Source organism: Acomys minous, assembly GCF_964271855.1.
Source record: "Acomys minous genome assembly, chromosome: 13".
Classification (NCBI taxonomy): domain Eukaryota; kingdom Metazoa; phylum Chordata; class Mammalia; order Rodentia; family Muridae; genus Acomys; species Acomys minous.
The window spans coordinates 3,780,966-3,801,902 of NC_140495.1; the positions used below are offsets into that span (position 1 = coordinate 3,780,966).

Genomic DNA, 20,937 nt, shown 5'->3' on the forward strand with positions numbered 1-20,937 from the left:
ACTGTCTTGAAAAAAGGGGGAAAAAACGGACTTTCAGCCATTCAGCAGGGTTGCGGGGGGGGGGGGGGTGTCTCCTGCAGGATGGCTGGAGGGTGGTCCCAGCCAAGGTTACTGGGGTCTGGACAGGACATGGTGACTGCCAGGCTCCAGCCTCCGTCTGAATTCCCTGTTCTTCTAGTGTTGTGTTCAGCTTTGTCAGTCTACTGGATAAATTGTGTTGAGTTTGCTGGCACTCTGCAGCTATTTGCTGTCAGAAATAATTTAGTAGAACTATAAAACTTGATTCGGCTCCTCTCTCATGCTCCAACTAATGTACGGATAGGTGGGAATCCTCTTTAGTTACACTTTGGGGGGCGGTTCCAGAGGAGAATGCGGTATATCCAGGCCATCTCCCACAAAAACCACTTACTGGCACCAGCCAGCTGGCTCCGTGTCCCGGCCATGATGGCTGGGTGACTGGAATTCGGTCCCCAGCACCCACGTGAAAAGCCAGGCGAGCAGTGCGCCTGTGTGACCCCGGCACGAGGTGTGAGGCAGAGGCAAGAGAAGCACGGGGCTCATGCCAACAGCACAGGGGCAGAAACATGAGAGCCTGCCCCAGAAAAGGAGTAAGGAGGGGCTGGGTATTCCACGGCGTATGTGTGCTCACACTCACATGCACACAGACACAGACACACGGCGTATGTGTGCTCACACTCACATGCACACAGACACAGACACACATGCACATATTACCGACAGAGAACCTTGGTGACCACAGTAACCAAATAGTCCCTATCCATCTCATGGCTGATGGAATAAACCCATGATATATGTATGGATGTGTGTGCATGTGTGCCTCGAGACATGACACTTTACGACAGATGCTGTATCTCCATCTTTCTGGAGTTATAATGAAAAAACCCAGGTGGCTGGAGAGATGGCTCAGGGGTTAAGAGCACTGGCTGTTCTGCCAAAGGACCTGAGTTCAATTCTCAGCAACCACATGGTGGCTCAAAACCATCTATAATGTGATCTGATGCCCTCTTCTGGCCTGCAGGGGTTACATGCAGGCAGAACATTGTATACATAATAAATAAGTAAATAAATCTTTACAAAAAACCCAAGGACACTTTATAAAGGAAAGAGGAATATTTAACCCTTGGTTCTGGAGGCCGCCTTGATTACACAACAGAGCAAATGGCGTCAGGGCGGGAGTCACAGTTAAGAGGGAGGCTCATTCTCACAGGAATTGTCTCCTTGCAACACACACTAACCCCTCCAGGGGGCAGTGTCCCTAATGACCCTGGTACAGATATCAGCATCCTGGACACAAGCTTGGGGGACACAGGCAAACCAATCAGAACCCACAGCAGACACACATCACTTCTGCCAAGTATATAAATAACATCAACTCAATAATTGTTTTTTTCAAAGATTTATTTATTTATTACATATACAGTGTTCTGCCTACATGTACGCCTGCACACCAGAAGAGGGCACCAGATGTCACTATAGATGGTTATGAGGCACCATGTGGTTGCTGGGAATTGAACTCAGGACCCCTGGAAGAGTAGACAGTGCTCTCAACCACTGTTCTTATTTTATTTTTAAAAGATCAGCTGGGCATAGTGGTGTATGCCTTTAATCCCAGCACTCAGGAGGCAAAGGCAGGTGGATCGCTGTGAGTTCAAGGACAGCCTGGTCTACAAAAAGAGTCTAGGACAAGCCAGGGATATTACATAGAGAAACTCTGTCTCAAAAAAAAAGAAAAAAGAAAAGAAAAAGTAAAAGTAGCTTTTATTCTCCCGATGCAATTGTTGTCTCAGTCTTATTGCCTCTGTCTGCTAACCTAGGCCTAGTCCTGGAAGCTTCTAGCCTCTACAATCTAATCTAAACCTATAGTATTTTCAGCCCGAGACTTACTGCTGAATAAGCTCACCCTTTCTAGCTCTGGCTGAGCGCTGGCTTCAAACTAACTCTAGCACTCTGCTCTGTTCTGACCTCCCGTTTCCTTCTTCTCTGGCTCGTTCTGTCTTCACCTGTGTCTGGTTTGTTCTCTCTTCAACCTGCCTCCTCTCTCTGCACACCTCTCTTTCCTCTCTGTTCTGACGAGAGCTGGGCGTATCCTATTGTGTCAAGTCTCCTCTGATTTGTCACCCTTTCTGCCACTCAATTAGACGTCCCTTTCAAACATGGGTGCTTCCTTCTACAAACTAACTTTACCTACATTGTTTGGGATTAAAGAGCTATACTAAGGTCGTGTCTGCATTCCAGCCAGATCACCCAGACCTTGAAGGTCTTTGGATGTGATCAGAACAGCCATGTAGCTGAAAAAAATTCCTCTACAAATAATGAGAAGAAAACCTAAGTTTGATAATGTTAGTAGTAGGAAAAAAAAATCAAAGAAAGATACATGTTATCTTGTCCTTTGTAGTGAGTGGAACAAGGCTGGACCTGAGCTGGTATATTGAAACTGCATTAAGAAAAATCTTCCTGAAGCCAGGTGTGGTACCACACACCTATAATCCCAGCACTTGAGAGGCAGAGGCTAGAGAGATGGCTCTTAGCACTTGGGAGGTGAATGTCTGTGAGTTTGAGGCTAGCCTGAACTACAAAGAGAGTTCCAGGACAGCCAGGGCACAGAGAAACCCGGTTTCAAAAAACAAACAAATGAAAGGAAGGAAGGAAGGAAAGAAGGAAGGAAGAAAGGAAGGAAAAAAGGAAGGAAGGAAGGCGCTGGAGAGATGGCTCAGCAGTTAAGAGCACTGTCTGTTCTTCCAGAGGTCCTGAGTTCAGTTCCCAGCAACCACATGGTGGCTCACAACCATCTGTAATACAATCTGATGCCCTATTCTGGTGTGTATGAAGACAGTGTACTCAAATACATTTTTAAAAAATTAATCTTAAAAAAAAAAGAAAAAAAGCCATGCCTTTAATCTCAGCACTCAGGAAGCAGAGGCAGAGGCAGATGGATCTGAGTTCAAGGCCAGCCTTGTGTGTGTGTGTGTGTAGGGGACAGCTTGGGGAGCTGGGGTTTTTGTTTTTTCTTTTTTTAGTTTTGGTTTTGGTTTTTTGAGACAGGGTTTTGTAGGCTCAATTTTCTTAGCAAATATATTTTATTACGAACTTATTAACTGAGAGTACCTCACTTATAAGCCGACTAACCTAAACAACAGGAAAAGAAGATTAAAGAATACAATAATGAAACCGTAAGGATATCAGTTCCGAGGAATGATTCTCCTTGCATAATCAGCAGGATTTCTTCTGCTGGAACCTGGAACAACCAGAACCTGACCTCAGCCGGAGCCTGGAGCCCCGAAACCTTCCCTCGAGCGGTTCTCTCTAGGAGTGTCTCGAAGTGGAGCAATGAACAGTCAAAACTATCCCAAGTCTCCAAAGGCCATGCCTCTTGGTTTTGGCTCACATTTATGCCTCCTCTTAGAATTTGCTCAAGGATGTTTTTCAGCTGGTTAACAAGCAAATTTCCCCCAAATGGTGGTTCGATTTCTAAGGGGATAAACATCACCTGCTCTCTCACAAGACTTTTTCTCACCACCCCCCTAACTTGTGATCTAAACAAAAAGCATGTTTATCTCTCCTTCTGTGTAGCCCTGGCTGTCCTGGACTCCTTTTGTCCACCAGGCTGGCCTCGAACTCACAACGATCCGCCTACCTCTGCCTCCTGAGTGCTGGGATTAAAGGCGTGTGCCACCATGCCCAGCAAGCTGGGTTTTTTTTTTTCCCACCAAATGGATCCCAGGGATGACGCTCACCAGACCTAACAGCAGGCTCCTTTATCCACTGAGCCATCTCTCTAGGCCCCACTGTTGCTACCTTTCTTGCGTCACATCTCTGAAAATTCCCCTTATGGGGACACTGTCCATCCAGTTCGGCAGGAAAGCCCCAGCCCTGGGGATCTGGCAAAAACAGTAGCAAAGTTCACCCCAGAGCTGCCTAGGGCTACCCCCCTCCCCCAGCAGAAGCCAAGTCTCATCCAAAGGCTTACAGGAAGCTAAGAACAGACAGCAGAGAAAGCCGTGGTGTGCTTCCGGTGGCCAGTAAGGCCACATACAGATTGTGTACATGTCCAAAAGGTCTGAGGGGCTCCAAGCAGAACCTGAGATGTCTGCAGGCTCCCAAGGAGGAGGAATTGTAAACTGCCAGGGGTCACGCCCTTACCAAGAATATCTCCAGGAGGCCACAGGCACATCTCCCCAAGTGGGACACCCTAAATCAGGATCTCATAGATTGCATCAGAAAACTTGTTGTGTGCAAGCACACCAGAAACTTGGTGAAGTTTAAATCCACAGATGTAAGGTGCTGGGAGCAGTCCCCTGCGGGATTGGGAGAAGCAAGAGAGCCTCCGGGAGGTGGCCCACTGGGTTTTGCGTGGCTGACAGGGCCCAGGGAGTTTGCCTTTGCTGCTGCTTTGCCTTTTCGTGAGTGCATGTGCCATGTCCCGTGTGCCTGGCACAGCGCAGGTGAGCACAAACAGAGCCTCACGCCGGTAGCACAGTACTGCTCCCCTTAGGGGCTACTCTCTCTGTTGGGCAAATTTCCTACAGATGGTTTTATAATTCCTGATAATGGTTCCTCCATCGATTCAGGTAATTTTAAAACCCTCCTGGGTGCCAGGCATAGTGGTGCACGCTTTTAATCCCAGCATTCGGGAAGCAGAGGCAGGTGGATCGCTGTGAGTTTGAGGCCAGCCTGGTCTATAAAGTGAGTGTAGGACAGCCAGGCTACACAGAGAAGCCTTGTTTCAAAAACAAAACAAAACAAAACCAAAAAACCAAAAACCCTCCTGGGTAATGAAAGTTTTGCTCTCTTTGTAAACTCAGCTATGTAAATATGTTTTTGTTTTAATCCCAAGTGTGGGATTTTAGTTTGGCCTTTAATTTGATAACTGCTTGTGTGGGGTGTGGTCTTTGCCAGCAGGGTTTAGTTGGATTCTGAAGAGGGGAACAAAAAAAAGAAAGCCTAAAGGGAGAAGTTTGCAGGAGACAGGCGGAGGACTGCCTGCCTGCTGCGTTTGCTGTTGACAGGTGAGACTGGCATTGCCCCTGGAGGAGCCCGGGGACACTACCCAGCAGGGAAAGTAAAGGTCTACACCCCCCCCCTTTCCCTCCTCCTAACCTTTCCTCTTCCCAAGGGTTGGGGGGGGGTGTGGGGGGAGGTAAAGGTGTTTAAGACCCTAAATAAAGTAGGTTTGTGAAAAACCTAAGCCTACGTAGGTGCCCGCAATATGCAAAGACTGCCAGGAGCTCTATGAACCTTATGTGAATTTCACCACGGAGGAAAACATGATTGAAACAAATGGATAATCAATACATTCATTCTAGGGTTAGTCCAAGGATGAGGACCAGGGGTACACTACGATAAGAAGGACAACATGGCCGGGCGTGGTGGCAACACGAACACAGAAGCAAAGAGTGAGTGGTTATCTGTACAAGACAGACACCTGTTTCTGAGAGAAATCTTGACATAAAAACTCTTCCTTTGAACACATAATGTGCATTTGAAATAAGAAAAAAGATAAAACTTCTGCTTTGAACTCATCTGTCCAGAACTCGAAAAACTAAACAACAACAACAAAAAACCATGGGCAGATCCAGCAGTGTCCAGGTCGGTCACTGACATGAAAGGCAACACAGACAGACAGACAGACACAGGCACACAGACAGACAGACAGACACACACATTCTCTCTCCCGGCACCACTCCCCAGGGCCCTGTCCACAGTACTTTCTTCAAGGCTAATACCGAGAACAACTCAAAGCCCACTTTGTTAATGCTCCGTGCAAGCCTATGGATCCATAACATGGCTCGCTTTATTTCCAAAACCCCATTTTGGATTTGGATTTATTCCAGCGTGGCTTTGTATCATTACCCACACTCCTGCCAAAGTTCACACAACAGATACAATAAAGTCTAAGCTTTTTCTGTGAATTTATTTGTGAAAACAAACGCTGAAGAAGAAAACTGGCTAAACATAAAGAGCAAAACCAAAGTTAAAGTCTTTATATGTAAAGATGTGACTGTACACGCTGGCTGCCCCCGGTACGGGTGATCACATGACTTCCCTGCTCCTTCCTATGATCATCGGCACTGCAGGGGCTCCTCAAAGAACGCTGACAGAGACAGCACCCGGTCAGTGGTACCGCACCCCCGCAGAGTGAGCGGTACCAACTCTCCTCCTCGCTGCACTAAGGGTCTGGAGAGCCGGCTTCGCAGTTAAAAGCACTTGCTGCTGCTCTTCCTATGGACTTGGGTTCGGTTCCCAGCACCCACAGCAGCTGCTCACAACAACCACCTGTAGCTTCAGGTCTGGAGGATCTGACAGCCACTTCTGGCCTCTGAGGTTACCTGCACACGTGTAGCATTGTAGCATACACATGTGTGATGCACACACATGCAAGCATGCATGTGCACACATACGCAAAACAAATCTGAGAAAATTGAAAAGAATGCACTAAACTCTAAAAATGAAAGATCAGAAGCCTACTCCAACCCTCTACCCTCAGGCACTCCACTTCTCCCGGCATGCCTGTTCCTGGTTTGTTTGTTTGTTTGTTGTGGGGTTTTGTTTTTGTTTTTAATTTTTCGAGACAGGGTCTTTCTGTGTAGCCTTGGCTGTCCTGGACTCACTCTGTAGACCAGGCTGGCCTCGAACTCACAGCGATCCGCCTGCCTCTGCCTCCCAAGTGCTGGGATTAAAGGTGTGCGCCACCACACCTGGCTTCTTCCTGTTTAGTTAACTAGTGTGTGTGTGTGTGTGTGTAGTAGGGGTTCACTTGTGCCCTCGTGAGGGTTAGAGGAAACTTTCCAGTCAGTTCTCTGCTCTTCCTGTGGGGAGCCAGGGAATGGACCTCAGGTGGTATGGCTTGCTGCAGAGTGCCTTCACCTGCAGAGCCATCGCCCTGGCCCGGGTTGCTTCTTTGTAGTCACAACCAGGTAGTGTTGAGAGTTCCCAAACTGGCCTTGCAGCTCCCAAACCCAGCAGCCCTACAGTGCAGACACAGGCGCTGCTGTCAGTGTGCAGGGACCACAGTGGTCTGTTCTCTACCCACAGTCTTGAGGTCATTAACGATTTGGTATGGTGCCGACTGCTCGTGAATAGAGCCCACAGAAGCGCTAAGACAGAGCTGCTGAAGGCCAAGAAGGAAGGCAAACAACCGGGGAAGTCTTCACTGTGGGCGCCAGCCCCTGGAAGACAGGCACTATCTGGGCAGATGAGGAGGTTATTCCAAACGCCGGCAACAGCATGAGCAAAGGACTGGGAACCAGCACGGCTCCAGGAAAGGCTAAGGAAGGCACGGCTGCAGGAGCGGCCCGTGGCTCCTGCGAAGGGGCCGGGGCTAAGGCTGGCCGGAGGTCCCGGGGATCACCCTGAGTCCGCTTCGTCTGCACAGGGTGCAGCTTCCGATGCTGGAGAAAACTCCCGGACCACCTGAAGGCCTTCCCGCACACCCTGCATTCGTACGGCTTCTCCCCGGTGTGGACCCGCTGGTGCTGGGTGCAGGCCACTTTGTGCGAGAAGGCCTTGCCACACTGCGGGCACTGGTAAGGCTTCTCTCCCGTGTGGATCCGCTGGTGGGAGATAAAAAGGGACCTGCAGCTGAACACCCGGCAGCACTCCTGGCACTGGAACAGTCTCTCCCCCGTGTGCAGCCTCCGGTGCTGGAAGAAGGCCCCGAGCCTCCGGAAGGCCTTGCCGCAGTCCCTGCAGACGTGCGGCTTCTCCCCGGTGTGGATCATCTGGTGCTGCGTTAAGGCCGTGCTGGAGCTCAGGCCTTTCCCACACTGCTTGCACTCGTAGGGCCCCTCTCCGAGGTGATTCTTCTCGTGGACGGTGCAGTTGTAGTTGGACCTGAATGTTTTGCCGCACTCTTTACATTTGAAGGGCCTCTCCCCGGTGTGCACCAGCTGGTGACGGAGCAGCTTGGAGTTGTACCTGAAGAGTTTCCTGCACTCCTTACATTCGTAGAACTTCATGCCTCCGTGAAGGACCAGGTTAGGGTTGGAACTGAGTGTCTGCTCCGCGGCCCTGCCCTCACAGCCAGAGCGCGGAGAATCGTCTCTGAGCACCGCCCCACTAGGGCCCAGGCAGGATGCCATCTCTCCAGAAGCTTCCGGATGGGAAGTGGGCTCTTCGCCCTTGGTGCTGGACTCCACATCTAACCAATACAAGCACAAGAAAGAAAAGTCTTCAGCTAGTGTCTAGGAGAAACTCGGGGTGCCGTAAATAAGTTCCTTTGCAGGATGATTTTGAGGGGCACAAGCTTTGAAATGGCTACTAGGTCTGAAAGAAGAAAATGAGCCAGCCCAGAGAGATGACGCGGTGGTTAAAGGCACCTGTGGTTCCGCCAGAGGCCCTGAGCTCAGTTCTTGGCAACAACCATAGCTCACAACCGCCTGTAACTACAGTTGTGGCGGCATCTTCCTCCTTCTGGTCTCTGCTATCACCCAGACATGTGGCATGTTCTACACACACACACACACACACACACAGCAAAATTAAACTATTTATTTATTTATTTATTTAGGTGTTTTGGGCTTATTTGCTTTTTGAGACAGGATTTCTCTGTGTATCCTAGCTGTCCTGGAACTCACTTTGTAGACCAGGATGGCCTCGAACTCATAGTGATCCACCTGCCTCTGCCTCCCAAGTGTTAGGATTAAAGGCTTGCGCCACCATACCCAGCAAAATAAGTTTTTAGAAATTAAAAAAGAGGATGAGATGAAGGTGGGTAAACCCTACTGATATACAATCAAGAAAACACTAGGGGCTGGAGAGATGGCTCAGTGGTTAAGAGCACTGTCTGTTCTTCCAAAGGTCCTGAGTTCAATTCCCAGCAACCACATGGTGGCTCACAGCCATCTATAATGTGATCTGATGCCCTCTTCTGGTGTGCAGGGGTACAAGCAGGCAGAGCACTGTATTCATAATTTAAAAAAATAAATCTTTTTTAAAAAAGAAAAAAGAAAACACTAGAAGCAACTGCATGACCAGGGTGTGCCCCGGCCCCCCCCCCCCCAGAAGGATGGAGAGTGAGCCGGGAAAGTGGGAAGAAAAGCAGGCAATGGGTAGGAAGGGTGTGTGAGAGAACAGCGGTCACCAAGGAACAGCACAGAAAACATCTGAACAGACGAAGAGTGGGTGGAGACCAAGGCCCAAAAGACCACAAAAAACCAGGACCTGGAAGAGGCAGAGGCAGAGGCAGAGGCAGAGGCAGAGGCAGAGGCAGAGGCAGGTCAGTGTGCCAGGGGGCCTCAGGCTGGGAAACAGGCCCCCAGAACCAACTGACCAAGTACTCCCCTCCAACCAAGGAAGAGATACAAACTCTAATCTCACGAGGTTTTGTTTTGTTTGTTTAGTTTTGTTTTTCTTCCTTTTTTCTTTTTTTAGTTTTTCGAGACAGAATTTCCCTGTGTAGCCTTGAACTCGCTCTGTAGACCAGGTTGGCCTTGAACTCACAGAGATCCACTTGACTCTGCCTCCCCAAGGCTGGGATTAAAGGTGTCCACCACCACGCCCAGCAACAATCTTGTTTTTAATATCCTACAGGCTGCTTTGGGAGAAAATTAACTTCTCTCAGAAAGGCAGCTGAACAGGAGTTGGTCTGACAGCTGTGGGCTTCTCTGGAGTCCCCGATAAAGCTGGGTTGTACAAAATCCCAGCATACACCAGGAGTGAGGCTGGAAACACAAGTCCTCCAGCAGGGAGATGCACGCTGGCATCGGGCGGGGAATGGGAAGTGAGGGCGCATGTGGGGGAAGTTATGGTAGCACACCCCAACCTGTGCGCCATGCTCCTCTATGACAAATACAACGTAGATCTAATGTACGGCAAGTGCAAACCCACTCTCTGCTGCCGACAGCTTAAGCATCAAATTCATACCTGTGACAAGATCGGTCTGGCTCACCAATCCCACCCTCCCTAACACTCTTTGCCAAGCTTCAGAAAGGCATAAGGAGCTGTAAAGGGAGTCAGGAAAACAAAGCTGACTCGGAGCTCCTAGAGGCAGCCTTTGAACCCTCACCAGGGCTCAGGTCAGGGCTGGTGAGGCACGAGGCACCTCCCTCCCTCCCTAGAGCAACAGAAACACTTTTCCCCAGAGCATCTGGGACTCACCAGGACTGCAGCCTCTTAGACGCTCAGCCACCCAGGGCACTTCTCCTCTTTCCAGCTGGAAGACCAGAGCAGGTTTGTGAGGTGGATGGTCAACTACAGAAGAAAAGGAGGAAAGACAAGTTGAGGACAGACTGCCAGTGGGTTTCCAAGACCTCTATCAGCCCACCTTCCTTCAGACTTGGAGGAAGAGAAGGGATTCCAGATGACAGAGCAGTGCAGAAGGGTCTAACCTGAGCTCCATCGTGTAGCCAGAGGGAAATGACTTGACTCAGGAAGAAAAACATAACCTGGGCCCCGGCCTTAAGAGAGGAAGCTCCCTCAGGAAGGATGTTTGGGATGGTTCCCTGGGGGAACACTCTTCCACAATGTCAGGCACCAGTTTTCTACCCCAGGAAGGACAAACAGAGAACTCGCTGGTGTGCCAAGAAGGCTCCCTGCCTTCAGCTAAGAGAGCCACACCCTCGCCTGAGGTAAAGGGTTCCCAGCTAGAAAGCCATTGTTACCAGGGGTTCCCAGCAACCTTACCACTTCCTCAAGTTGGGGAGCTAAGCCCTTACTACAGGAATGCAACCTCAGGACCTCAGGAGTTCCCTGAATTCCCACAGAGGCACCTGGGCTCTGACAAAGTCTTACCGAGAGAGGCCACGTGTGCATAGTTGTCCAGCATGACATCCCTGTACAAGGCCCTCTGTGCAGGCTGCAGGCTGTCCCACTGACTCTGTGTGAAGTACACCGCCACATCCTCAAAGGTCACCGCCTCCTTAAACAGGAAAGGCCTGGTCAGTGCCTGAGGCAGGAGGGTTTCTGGGTGTCTGGGAAGAGTTCACAACCCTGAGGCCTCACGGAAGAGCAGCCAGCACCACAGCTGGGACCCAACCCACCAACGTTCCCACTTTCAAATGTGGAGCCCCAGAACTGTGCTGCCTACAGTCTGGAGTCTCTCACTGCCATCTCAATCTACAGTCCAATACCAAGGGAGTGCTCGGCTTCCTAGTAACCATGGCAACCAGAGGACTATATTCCTGGATTTACAGATTGACCCTCAGGGAATTACCACCCTCAGGAACTCCAGTCTCTCATCTAGCTTTTCTTTTTTAAGTAAAATGCATTTATTAACTCTCTGAGAATTTCATATATGCATACAATGTGTTGATAATATTTACTTCCCCAACCTCCTCTAAACTCCCCCACCCCACCCCAAGGTCCTGTGGGGGCGTGTCTCTCCCACCACGCCCAATCTGTGTTCGGGGCCCACAACCTTAAAAAAATTCATAGTTTTTCCCAAGAAAGCACCAACTACCCACAGCTCCTCAGCTAGGGGTCGGGGAGTTCATGAGCCCCTCCCTCCTCCATGTAGAAACGCTGACTGGCTTGAGATCTCGTATATGCAGGCCATCACAGCAGCTGTGGGTTCCTGACTGCAATGGTCGTATCATGTCCTAAAGAGTGTTTCACCCTGGACCTCCCTGACAAATCTTTCCACGCTCTCCCATGGAGGTCCAAGTCTTGGGTGTGCGGGAGGCGACCCATCTGTGGCTGAGCACTCCACTGCACTTATACTCTGCCCTCTGACCAGCTGTGAGCTTCCTGGCCCCTACCTATTTGATTGGTTTGTGTCCTGTGAGCAAGGTGACACCAACTGGCTCTCACGTTTCCTGACCCCACCCATCTACAGCAGAGGAACTCAGCCTGTTTTGTTCCCCTCACCCCTAGTTTCTTCTCAGACCCCCTAACACCAACCACTGTGTAGAGCAACCAACCTCAGAAACATGTTTTGAGCAATGCACTTTCCTGTCTCATGAGAAAGCCAGCTCCCTTAAATAAAGTGTGTGAGTCCTAGCTCCCTCAGAACAACAGCTCTATAACCGGGGGTCTGACAATACTAAATCTAAGGCACAAAAACAATAGCAACAGCAAATATTTTCTGAGTTCAGTGACCAAAAAAATTCATTTTAAATCAAATTCTAAACAAATCCAAGGTTTTTCCCACCCATGTTGTAATGCATGACTTCACTGCTGCCTCAGCTGTAAACACATTGTGTGTGCATTTTTGTTGTTGTTTGGTTTTTCGAGGCAGGTTTTCCCTGTGTAGCATTAGCTGTTTTGAACTCACTCTGTAGACCAGGCTGGCCTCGGAACTCACGAAGACCTGCCTGCCTCTGCCTCCCAGAGTGCTGGGATTACAGGTGTGTAACCACCACTGCCCAGCCACGGTGTATGCACTTTGCATGACAAAAACGCAAAAAGTAGACTCACTACTACTCAAAAGTGTTGGTGGAGGGAACCCACTGGCCACAAGGGACAGCAAATCTCATTCCCAGCCATGCTCAGATGGCTCAGTGGTGCCTCGCCTGACTACCTGGGTTCAGTCCTTGAACTGACATGGTAGAAGAGTTGTCACCTGAAGGTTGTCATTTGGCCTGAACACACCCTCTGTGGCATAAATATATGTGTACATACACAAATAAGTAAGGGGTGGGTAGAAATGCATAGACACAGAACACTGGTCTCCCATGGACACATCCACAATGGACGAAGCAAACTCTTCAATAAATGTTTTAATGGATGGATGTGCAGTCAGTGTCAGTACTCCCAGAGACCAGAAGAGGGCATCGGCTCCCCTGAAACGAACTGGAGTTACAGGTGGCTGTGAAACAAGGATTCTGGGAACCAAACTTTGGTCCTCTGGAAGAGCAGCAGGTACTTTTAAGCATCTCTCTAACACAAAGGGGTAACCCAGGCGGGCTCCCGGCTCGCGATATTCCCGCCTCCGCCTCTTCATCAGATCTTACTGGCAATGAACACAATCGCTCAGTGAGGAACAACTAAGTTCAGCAGGTGACTCGTTTGCAGACGCGGTATGGGGTTCCACACTAACGGGGTGTCCAGGCGTGGGTATCCTTCCACTAGGCATCCGCACCGTGAGCCTCATCGCTACCAACACTTACTTCCTCACTTGGGACACAGCCTGGCCAACGGCTTCAGCCTTTCAGAAAACTGACAGCTCATCTCAGGAGAAAGGGCGCTAACTCACCTGAGGCCAAGCGGTTTGCAGCATGACTGTCCTCGGCTTCATGAACTGTCTCCTGGCCCTGGATAAGTAGCACCTTAGAAGCCAAGAGAACAGCGTGAGGAAGAGTGTGAGTGCTAGGGACCTTGCCCTGTGTCACTAGAGCCTCCTGTGATGTCCGGGTTCCGTATTTCCCACGGTGACACCCCAACCTCCTCGGACACCCCCATCCAAGAGCCTTTTTGCCTCCCACGCAGGGGCTGCCCGGTCTCCTCCACTCTGTGGGGTTTGCAGCGCGCTTACAGGGACCGCGTGTCTGACACCGCGGATCTGAGCAGCAGAGGGGTGATGCTCCGCGCTCGGGGAGTGCCGCGGGGACTCCCACATCAGACGGTCCCGTGGCAGGCTGGGACGAAGGTCTGACCCAGCACCGGCCGCAGTGAGCCAACGACCAACTCGTCAGAACCCTCCACAACCCAGAGCCCGCCACGCCGCTGACCCGGAAGCGCGAGCGCACACAGGCCGCTCTAGCCCGTCTGGAGGCCTCAGCTCGGTGGTAGCCTGGCCCAACCGCTGCCGTTCTAGAGTAGGAGGGTATGATGCTGTGTGCCTCAGGGCGGTTGCGCACTGGGCGGGCCGCGGGGTGCGCTTTGCCCGAAGCTCTGTCCATAAAGTATACATATCCCCTCGCGCTTTTTCTCTGGCACCAATTTTATGGGTTTTTTTTGGGGGGGGGGGGGGGAGACAGGGTTTCTCTGTATAGTCTTGGCTGTCCTGTACTCACTCTATGAGGAGGCCTGGTTAAATAAGCCTAGCCGACTCCATGGCAGTTTCTTGTTAGCTTAGAACAGGCCTAAACTCCCTCAGGAATGAGCTCAGCGGTTACTGGAATACCGAAGAGAGGCGACCAATAAGAGACGGCCTAGCCACCTGGCCAGAGAAAGATAAGATTGCTTAAAGATGATTTACTGCCTGACTTATGATTAACTCATGACCTTGACTTTTTTTGTTTTAATGCTCCCACCAGGTTAGATTGCCTAACCCCCTTAGAGTTCTCCAGGAATGTCTTTTTAAAAAGCCAGCGACCTCACCTCGGGGTCGCCATGATGTCTAGGTAGTGACCCCAGCATGCTGGATTTCTGCAGAATAAACCCTCTTTGCTGCTTGCATACTATTTGAGTCTGGGGTCTTTCCTTCAGCACATTGAGGACCCTAACATCTGTAGACCAGGCTGGCCTCGAACTCACATATCCTCCTGTCTCAGTCACCAATTTTAAAAAGGCTGGGGGGGGGAAAAATCAAAGATATAAGATTGGACCATTGCTGGGCGGTAGTGGCGCATGCCTTTAATCACAGCACTCAGGGAGGCAGAAGGATCGCTGTGAGTTCAAGGCCAGCCTGGTCTACACAGCAAGTCCAGGAAACCTAAAGCTACACAGAGAAACCCTGGGGGGTGGAGGAGGGAGGGGGAGAGATTGATTGGACCATCAAGAGGGGTGTGGTGGCACATGCCTCCCACAACATAGGAGGCAGAGGCAAGTAGATCTGTTTGAAAAAACGGGGGGTGGGGGGTGGGGGTGGTGTGTGGAGGCGGGGGAGCGTGGGAAACAAGCAAAAATAACAGAAGTTTCTCATGCTGATGTTGAGGGGCAAATGGCCAGCTAGTCAGTTCCGAGCACCCAAGTCCAGGTGGCTCAATTCAGCTCCAGCAAATCTGATGCCCTCTTCTGGCCTGCCTTGCATTGCACTCTGGAGCGTATACACACACTGATTTTAATGAGGGGGTTGGAAAAATGGCTCAGCAGCTAATAGCACTTACACGATGCCTCACATCCATCTGTTAACTCCTGTTTCATTGCCTCCATGGACACCAGGCATACATGAGGTACAAACCATGCTGGCAAAAGAATTCATTTACATAAAAAATAAACCTTTCTTTACAACGATAAAGCAGAAGTGGTAACAGAAAATTAAAGCTTATAGCTGATCATGGTGGCACATACCATTAACTCCAGCACTCGGGAGGCAGAGGGAGGCTGATCGCTGAGTTCAAGGCCAGCCTGGCCTGTAAGTGCAGAACAGCCAAGGCTACACAAAGAAAACCTGTCTTGGGCTAGAGAAAGCTGCTCTTCCAGAGACCGAGTTCAACTGCCAGCAACCACGTGGTGGCTCACAACCATCTATAATGAGATCTGGTGCCCTCTTCTGATGTGGTTATACATGCAGATACAACATTGTATACATATTTTTAAAAGGTAGCCTGTCTTGAAACAAAATGCCCATTTCTCAGTGGGCATGGTGACACACACCTGATGCCAGCACGTCAAAGGCCTAGTCAGCGATCGGAAGTTCAAGGCCAGCCTGGACTACATGAAACTCTACTTCAAATAACTTGAGTTTCTTTCCACAGGCCAGGCTGGCCTCAAACTGTCTCCACCCCATCCCTTTCTTACTGTTCGATATTGCACTGTTTCCTAGGAGCAGCCTGAATCCTGGCCTCAATCTTCCACCTGCCACCTCATGGGGTGGATCCAGAGGCCTCAGAGCTGCTGACGACGACAAACTTTCTCCCTTACCAAGTAATTTCCAATTTGTAATCTAGTACTCCAGCTGGTGTAGGTGTAAACCTTCAGATCAGCCTGAAAAGGCCCCAGTGTGCTGGGAATAATCCTACAAGCTACCCCAACCATGTCTCCTACGAACACCACTTTCTGCTTGTACGGATCCCATTCCATCCTTTTTACAGGGACCACGCTTCCTTCCAATCAAAGTCAAGTGTACTTTTCAGCACACACAGAAGATAGGCAAAGGCCACTAAGCTATGGCCCAGCCCCGCTTTGTCTTTAAAGAATCACACTAGACTCTTGCAAAGTGATGGAATTCCACCTGTTGTGGGAACTATTTATTTGTCCAAGGCACAGGGCTAGTTAGACTATTAAGGCCCCAGTAGAGTGAGTTTACATAACTGATCCTGTTTACAACCCCACCAGTCTACTACCCGCTCGGCGACACAGAGTCCACACAAGATTTGCAATGTGTCAAAAAGCTTTATTCCCTATATAGCTCATGCTTTCTTGCCAGCTGCCTTTGGAGCAGCAGGTGCTTTCTGGGCTGGGGCCTTTTGACCCTTCTGACCTTTGGCAGGAGGAGCTGCCTTTTGGCCTGCAGCCTTCTGGCCAGGGGCCTTCTGGGCCGCAGCCTTCTTGGCTGGTCCTGTTGCCTTCTTGGCTGGGACTTTAGCTTTAGCAGCAGCAGCAGCTGCAGCAGCTGCTGCAATGGCAGCCTTAGCAACAGGTGCTTTCTTGGGAGAAGCTTTCAGGATAGCGGCTCTTTGAAGTTTCTTGACTTCAGTCTTAATTATTCTGTTTCTCTGGAAAAAACAACAACACAAGAGTGTTGGGGACAATAGGCATCTTGTCAGAGCCTGCACCTTTAAGTCTGTTTTCCCCAGAAACCAGACTATGTGGCAGGACATTATGACCCTCCCTGGAATTCCCTGTTTTGAGAAAAGCCTGCAGATGGGTTGCTATAGCAATATGCTTCCCTGCCTCCTGACTTATAAAGTTTGAGAATTTTTCAACAGTTTTAGTGGAACCCAGCAGGCCGGGGCACAAGAGAACACACACTGCAGATTTACACAAAGCTTGCTTTATACCCATTGTTAAAAGTAATTAAACTGTTTATTCCACGTAACTAAACTTCAACAAAGATGTGTTTCCTTCTCTTCTTAAAGATTATTTATACAGTATTCTGCCTGCACACCAGATCTCATTATAGATGGTTGTGAGCCACCATGTGAGTGCTGAGAACTGAACTCAGAACCTCTGGAAGAGCAGACAGTGCTCTTAACCGTCTTTCTGCTCCGTCTTGTCATCAGGCGCTTTCACCCACTGAGCTATCTCCCTGGCTCCAACATAACAGTCATGTAAGGAATCAAAATTACCCACAGCACCCTGAAATAGGGACTGGCTGTCACACAAAATGTACATCTGAAAACTTACCATTTTCTTTGCCTTCATAACTTTGAAACGATCAAAATCTGTCATCTTGGCTTTCTGTTAAAAGAATAAAAGATTTATCTCCTGTCATTCATCAGGACACACCCCTACCTACCCTCGGAACTCAGGGGCCTTATGCCATTACCCTTTCTCGGGCATCAATCTTCTTGGCCCATCTTGTGGCTGCCCATTTCGTATTGATATCTGCCTTCTCCCAGGCTTTTCGAACATACTTTTGACGGGCACTGTGAAAAGTAAAATGACACGTGAATGAATTAGCTTTATGGCAGGTCACATCAAAAAAATTGTCAAGATTTGAAAACCACCCCTGAACACATCTGCTACTTACACAGCACACCACTAACTTGGCCAAGTTTCTTTTTTGATTGGTTTTGTCTTTTGGCTTTTCTGAAACAAGGTTTCTCTGTGTAGCTTTGGCTGTCTTGGACTTGCTTTGTAGACTAAGCTGGCCTTAATCTGCCTACCTCTGCCTCCTGAGTGCTGGTATTAAAGGCATGTGCCACTACCCCTGGCCTTGGCCAAATTTCTTAACCACCAGAAACTCCATTACTGCTATGAACCCTGAAGACGCTCCTGTAGTCACTCCAGTATATGGTGGCTATGCCCCACCCCCACCCCTAACTGCATTTGTCCTCTGAACCAGAGGACACTACATTGCACCAAACAGCATTGCTGACTTAATCAGTTTGGCAGCAGTGATTTAATTTCCAAGAGGGGATAGAGAAAAAACAAAAACCCCACAACTCCTGTTGCCTTCATTTCTTATAAGCTGGATACACACTTCTTCATGTTAAATAATTTGTAATCAACACACACTAAAGTACATCAAGTCACAGGAAAGATTTTGCACTTTTGAAGCAGGGATGTGGTAGCACACACTACCCCCACCCCCATCACTGAGGACGTCAACACGACTTTAAAACACTGCAGGCCAACTTGGCCACCACTGCTCATTGGTGCTTGTCTGACACAAATGAAGCCACAGGTATGATTCTGCTCAGCCAACAGCATTAGTAAAAGTAGTAGTAGTAAAATCCTGACTGGGAACAAGAGCAGAACTTGTTCTCACTGAACTTACTGTATGGGCGGAAAAAATGGAAAAGAGACTAAACTCTGCCTCAAAAAAACAAAAATAAATAAAATAAAAAATTTTAAATTGGGGAAGCCGGGCATGGTGGCACATGCCTTTAATTCCAACACTTGGGAGGCAGAGGCAGGCGGATCGCTGCGAGTTCGAGGCCAGCCTGGTCTACAAAGCGAGTCTAGGACAGCCAAGGCTACACAGAGAAACCCTGTCTCAGAAAAAGAAAGAAAGAAAGGAAGGAAGGAGAAAAAAAAAAAGCCGGGCGTGGTGGCGCATGCCTTTAATCCCAGCACTCGGGAGGCAGAGGCAGGCGGATAGCTGTGAGTTCGAGGCCAGCCTGGTCTACAAAGCGAGTCCAGGACAGCCAAGGCTACATAGAGAAACCCTGTCTCGAAAAACAAAAACAAACAAACAAACAAACAAACAAAAAAAAAAAGAAAACTTAAGTATCTAAGATCTATACTTAGAGCCAGGCGGTGGTGACGCACGCCTTTAATCCCAGCACCCGGGAGGCAGAGGCAGGCAACTGCTGTGAGTTCAAAGCCAGCCTAGTCCACAAAGTAGTTCCAAGACAGTCAAGGCTACACAGAGAAACCTTGTCTCGAAAAACCAAAACAACAACAAAAAGTAACGAGAGAGAGAGAGAGAGAGAGAGAGAGAGAGAGCGCGAGCGCGCGCGCTGAACTTAGGAGGCAGATCTCTGTGAGCTGAAGGCCAGCCTGGTCTACAGAGCGAGTTCCAGGGGAGCTAGAGCTGTTACACAGGGAAACCCTGTCTTGAAAAACCAGAAAAAGATCTGTTTACAGGGCAGGAAAAAAAGCTCGGAGTTAGGAACACTGTCTGCTCTTCCAGAGGTACTGAGATCAATTCCCAGCAGCCACATGATTGCTCACAGCCATTTATAATGTGATCTGATGCTCTTTTCTGACACGCAGGTTACATGCAGATAAGAGTATTCACATAAAGTAAACAAATCTTTTAAAAAATCTGTTTGCAGCAGGGCATGGTGGCACACAGCTTTAATCCTACCATTCACAGGCAGAGGCAGGTGGATTGCTGTGAGTTGAGGCCAGCCTGGTGTACAAAGTCCAGGACAGCCGGGGCTGCAGAGTGAAACCCTGTCTCAAAATAATCATCATCATAATCATCACCTGTTTGCTAAATTCCTTTTCTGGGTTGGGTCTGAACCAATGTCTGTATATTTTCAAGGGGGAAAATAAATGGTGGCACAAACTTACAACGGGGTTGTTACCTGTGGGGGAACTTGAGGATGAAGTCAGTGAGCTGCATGCATTTGAAAGGCATTGCTTGTCTCCTCACCCGAGTGCAGGGTCCATCCACCAGAGCCTGGAATACAAAACCAAGGATCTCAGATCAGCGCCCGGAAGTTCAAGCCGACTGAAAATCCAAATAATCCCTGGCTATTCAGAACCAAAGGTACAGTAGCATCCAAATTAGCCCGATGTGCCTTCTGTGACAGACAAGGTCTCAGGTAGCCCTCAAGGCTGGCTGGTTGCAGACTCTAGTGTCTTTAACAGGCACCTACCAACAGAGCTGTATCTCAAGCCCCTCTGAACTCCTTTCAGTTACCTCATTTAAACTCAGCTGCTGTTCTGGCCGAGACTTAGCTGCCTAGCTTACCCTGGTGAGTTAATCTAGGATGACCTAGCCCAGCGATTCAAACCCTGTGCCCACTGTTTCCTCCAAGGTAAAAGCTGTATCCCGAAGGACTCCACCCCACGGACCATTCTACCCACCCTTAGTACCATCTGCGGTGCCGTCAAACTTACTGCCCTGTTAAATAAAGGGTGTAAAGACACTTCGTCCACACGTACCCTGTTCTGATCAATAACATCTACAATCGCGACCAGCTTTCCAGCATGAGGCCCAAAGGAGACGTAGGCCACCCGGCCAACCTCCACGAAACGCCTGAACACCTACAAGCAGAGAAGAAACAGGGTTTTCAAATACTCCACTGCTTACCGGCAACACGGAGCTCAGAGCCGTCCTCGAGGCCGGATTTGCACATGGTCAGCCTAGATTTACTCTCACCCATCCTTGATATTCTTCCGCCTTTTACTCTTCCTTTAAACTTCATGCGATAAACTGCTCGAGCCTGACCCACTCCCCGGTTCACGATTTCCAGGGAAAATGGTCGAGTATGCTAACAGCGGGAGCCCGCGAGGCGCTGGGGAAGCGCGGAAGCCGCAGCAGCGCCGCCATTCCCGGGACCTCGGGCCCGGCAACCCCGGCCACTGCGCACGCGTGGCCCTGGCGCCCGGCTGGGCCCTCCACGCGACCGCGAGCCGCGCCCCGCGAGGGCTGGATTCCGCGCCCGCAGCCTCCCCACGCGCTGCCCGTGTCACCCACAGCCACCCCACGCCGGGGCTCGCCCGCTCGCGGCGGAGGGCGAGCGTCAGCACGGCCGCGATCGGAGCCCCGGACACACGCACTCACCATGTCTGCGGCGCTCAGCGAGAAGGAAGAGGGGCCCGCCCGGCCGTGCGCATGTGTCGGCGGAAGCTCCGCCCCGACGTCCAACGTGCTCAGGGATTGGTCGGGAGGGAATGTGCGTGCTTTACGCATGCTCAGTGGGTACTAACATGGCGGTGCCGGCTCTGTTCGGGTTGTATCTTCTCGGACGACACGTGCTGTGAATGTGCTGTTCTAATTCTTTATTTTTTTGTTGTTGTTGTTGTTTTGAGACA

The 20,937-nt window shown here is 49.9% G+C and overlaps 2 protein-coding genes across 5 annotated transcripts; both read right to left on the minus strand.

Moving 5' to 3' along the window:
* Positions 1 to 5,913: 5,913 nt before the first annotated feature.
* Positions 5,914 to 13,832, minus strand: LOC311581939 (uncharacterized protein). 4 transcript variants are annotated; one of them, XM_084754479.1, is made up of 5 exons: positions 13,430 to 13,487; positions 13,151 to 13,223; positions 10,750 to 10,876; positions 10,117 to 10,209; positions 5,914 to 8,158 (listed from the first exon to the last, which is right to left on the minus strand). In XM_084754479.1, the coding sequence occupies exons 2-5, from the start codon at positions 13,190 to 13,192 to the stop codon at positions 7,116 to 7,118; spliced, it is 1,305 nt and encodes a 434-aa protein (XP_084610605.1). In that variant the 5' UTR covers positions 13,193 to 13,223; positions 13,430 to 13,487; the 3' UTR covers positions 5,914 to 7,115. The 4 variants fall into 4 exon arrangements, with proteins under 4 accessions (XP_084610605.1, XP_084610606.1, XP_084610607.1 ...); XM_084754480.1 differs by lacking the exon at positions 10,750 to 10,876 and having other exon boundaries at positions 13,430 to 13,645; XM_084754481.1 differs by lacking the exon at positions 13,430 to 13,487 and having other exon boundaries at positions 10,750 to 10,928; positions 13,151 to 13,231.
* Positions 13,833 to 16,153: 2,321 nt separating this feature from the next.
* RPL14 (ribosomal protein L14) lies at positions 16,154 to 20,830 on the minus strand. The gene is made up of 6 exons (XM_084754482.1): positions 20,687 to 20,830; positions 20,065 to 20,166; positions 19,482 to 19,576; positions 17,270 to 17,369; positions 17,128 to 17,181; positions 16,154 to 16,496 (listed from the first exon to the last, which is right to left on the minus strand). Exons 1-6 carry the CDS (start codon positions 20,813 to 20,815, stop codon positions 16,191 to 16,193), a joined length of 786 nt encoding a protein of 261 aa, XP_084610608.1. The 5' UTR covers positions 20,816 to 20,830; the 3' UTR covers positions 16,154 to 16,190.
* Between the last annotated feature and the right edge of the window lie 107 nt (positions 20,831 to 20,937).

Excerpts from the sequence above, each read along its gene's own strand:
- RPL14 (XM_084754482.1), bottom strand. The coding sequence starts at position 20,815 with ATGCGTAAAGCACGCACATTCCCTCCCGACCAATCCCTGAGCACGTTG. Across the intron at positions 19,577-20,064 it reads ATGTTATTGATCAGAACAGG|GCTCTGGTGGATGGACCCTG; the intron begins GTACGTGTGGAC and ends TTTGTATTCCAG. Across the intron at positions 17,370-19,481 it reads ATCCTCAAGTTCCCCCACAG|TGCCCGTCAAAAGTATGTTC; the intron begins GTAACAACCCCG and ends TACTTTTCACAG.
- LOC311581939 (XM_084754478.1), bottom strand. The coding sequence starts at position 13,796 with ATGGACAGAGCTTCGGGCAAAGCGCACCCCGCGGCCCGCCCAGTGCGC. Across the intron at positions 10,210-13,150 it reads TGCAAACCGCTTGGCCTCAG|TTGACCATCCACCTCACAAA; the intron begins GTGAGTTAGCGC and ends TTTCTTCTGTAG. Across the intron at positions 8,159-10,116 it reads TCTAAGAGGCTGCAGTCCTG|ATGTGGAGTCCAGCACCAAG; the intron begins GTGAGTCCCAGA and ends TGTATTGGTTAG.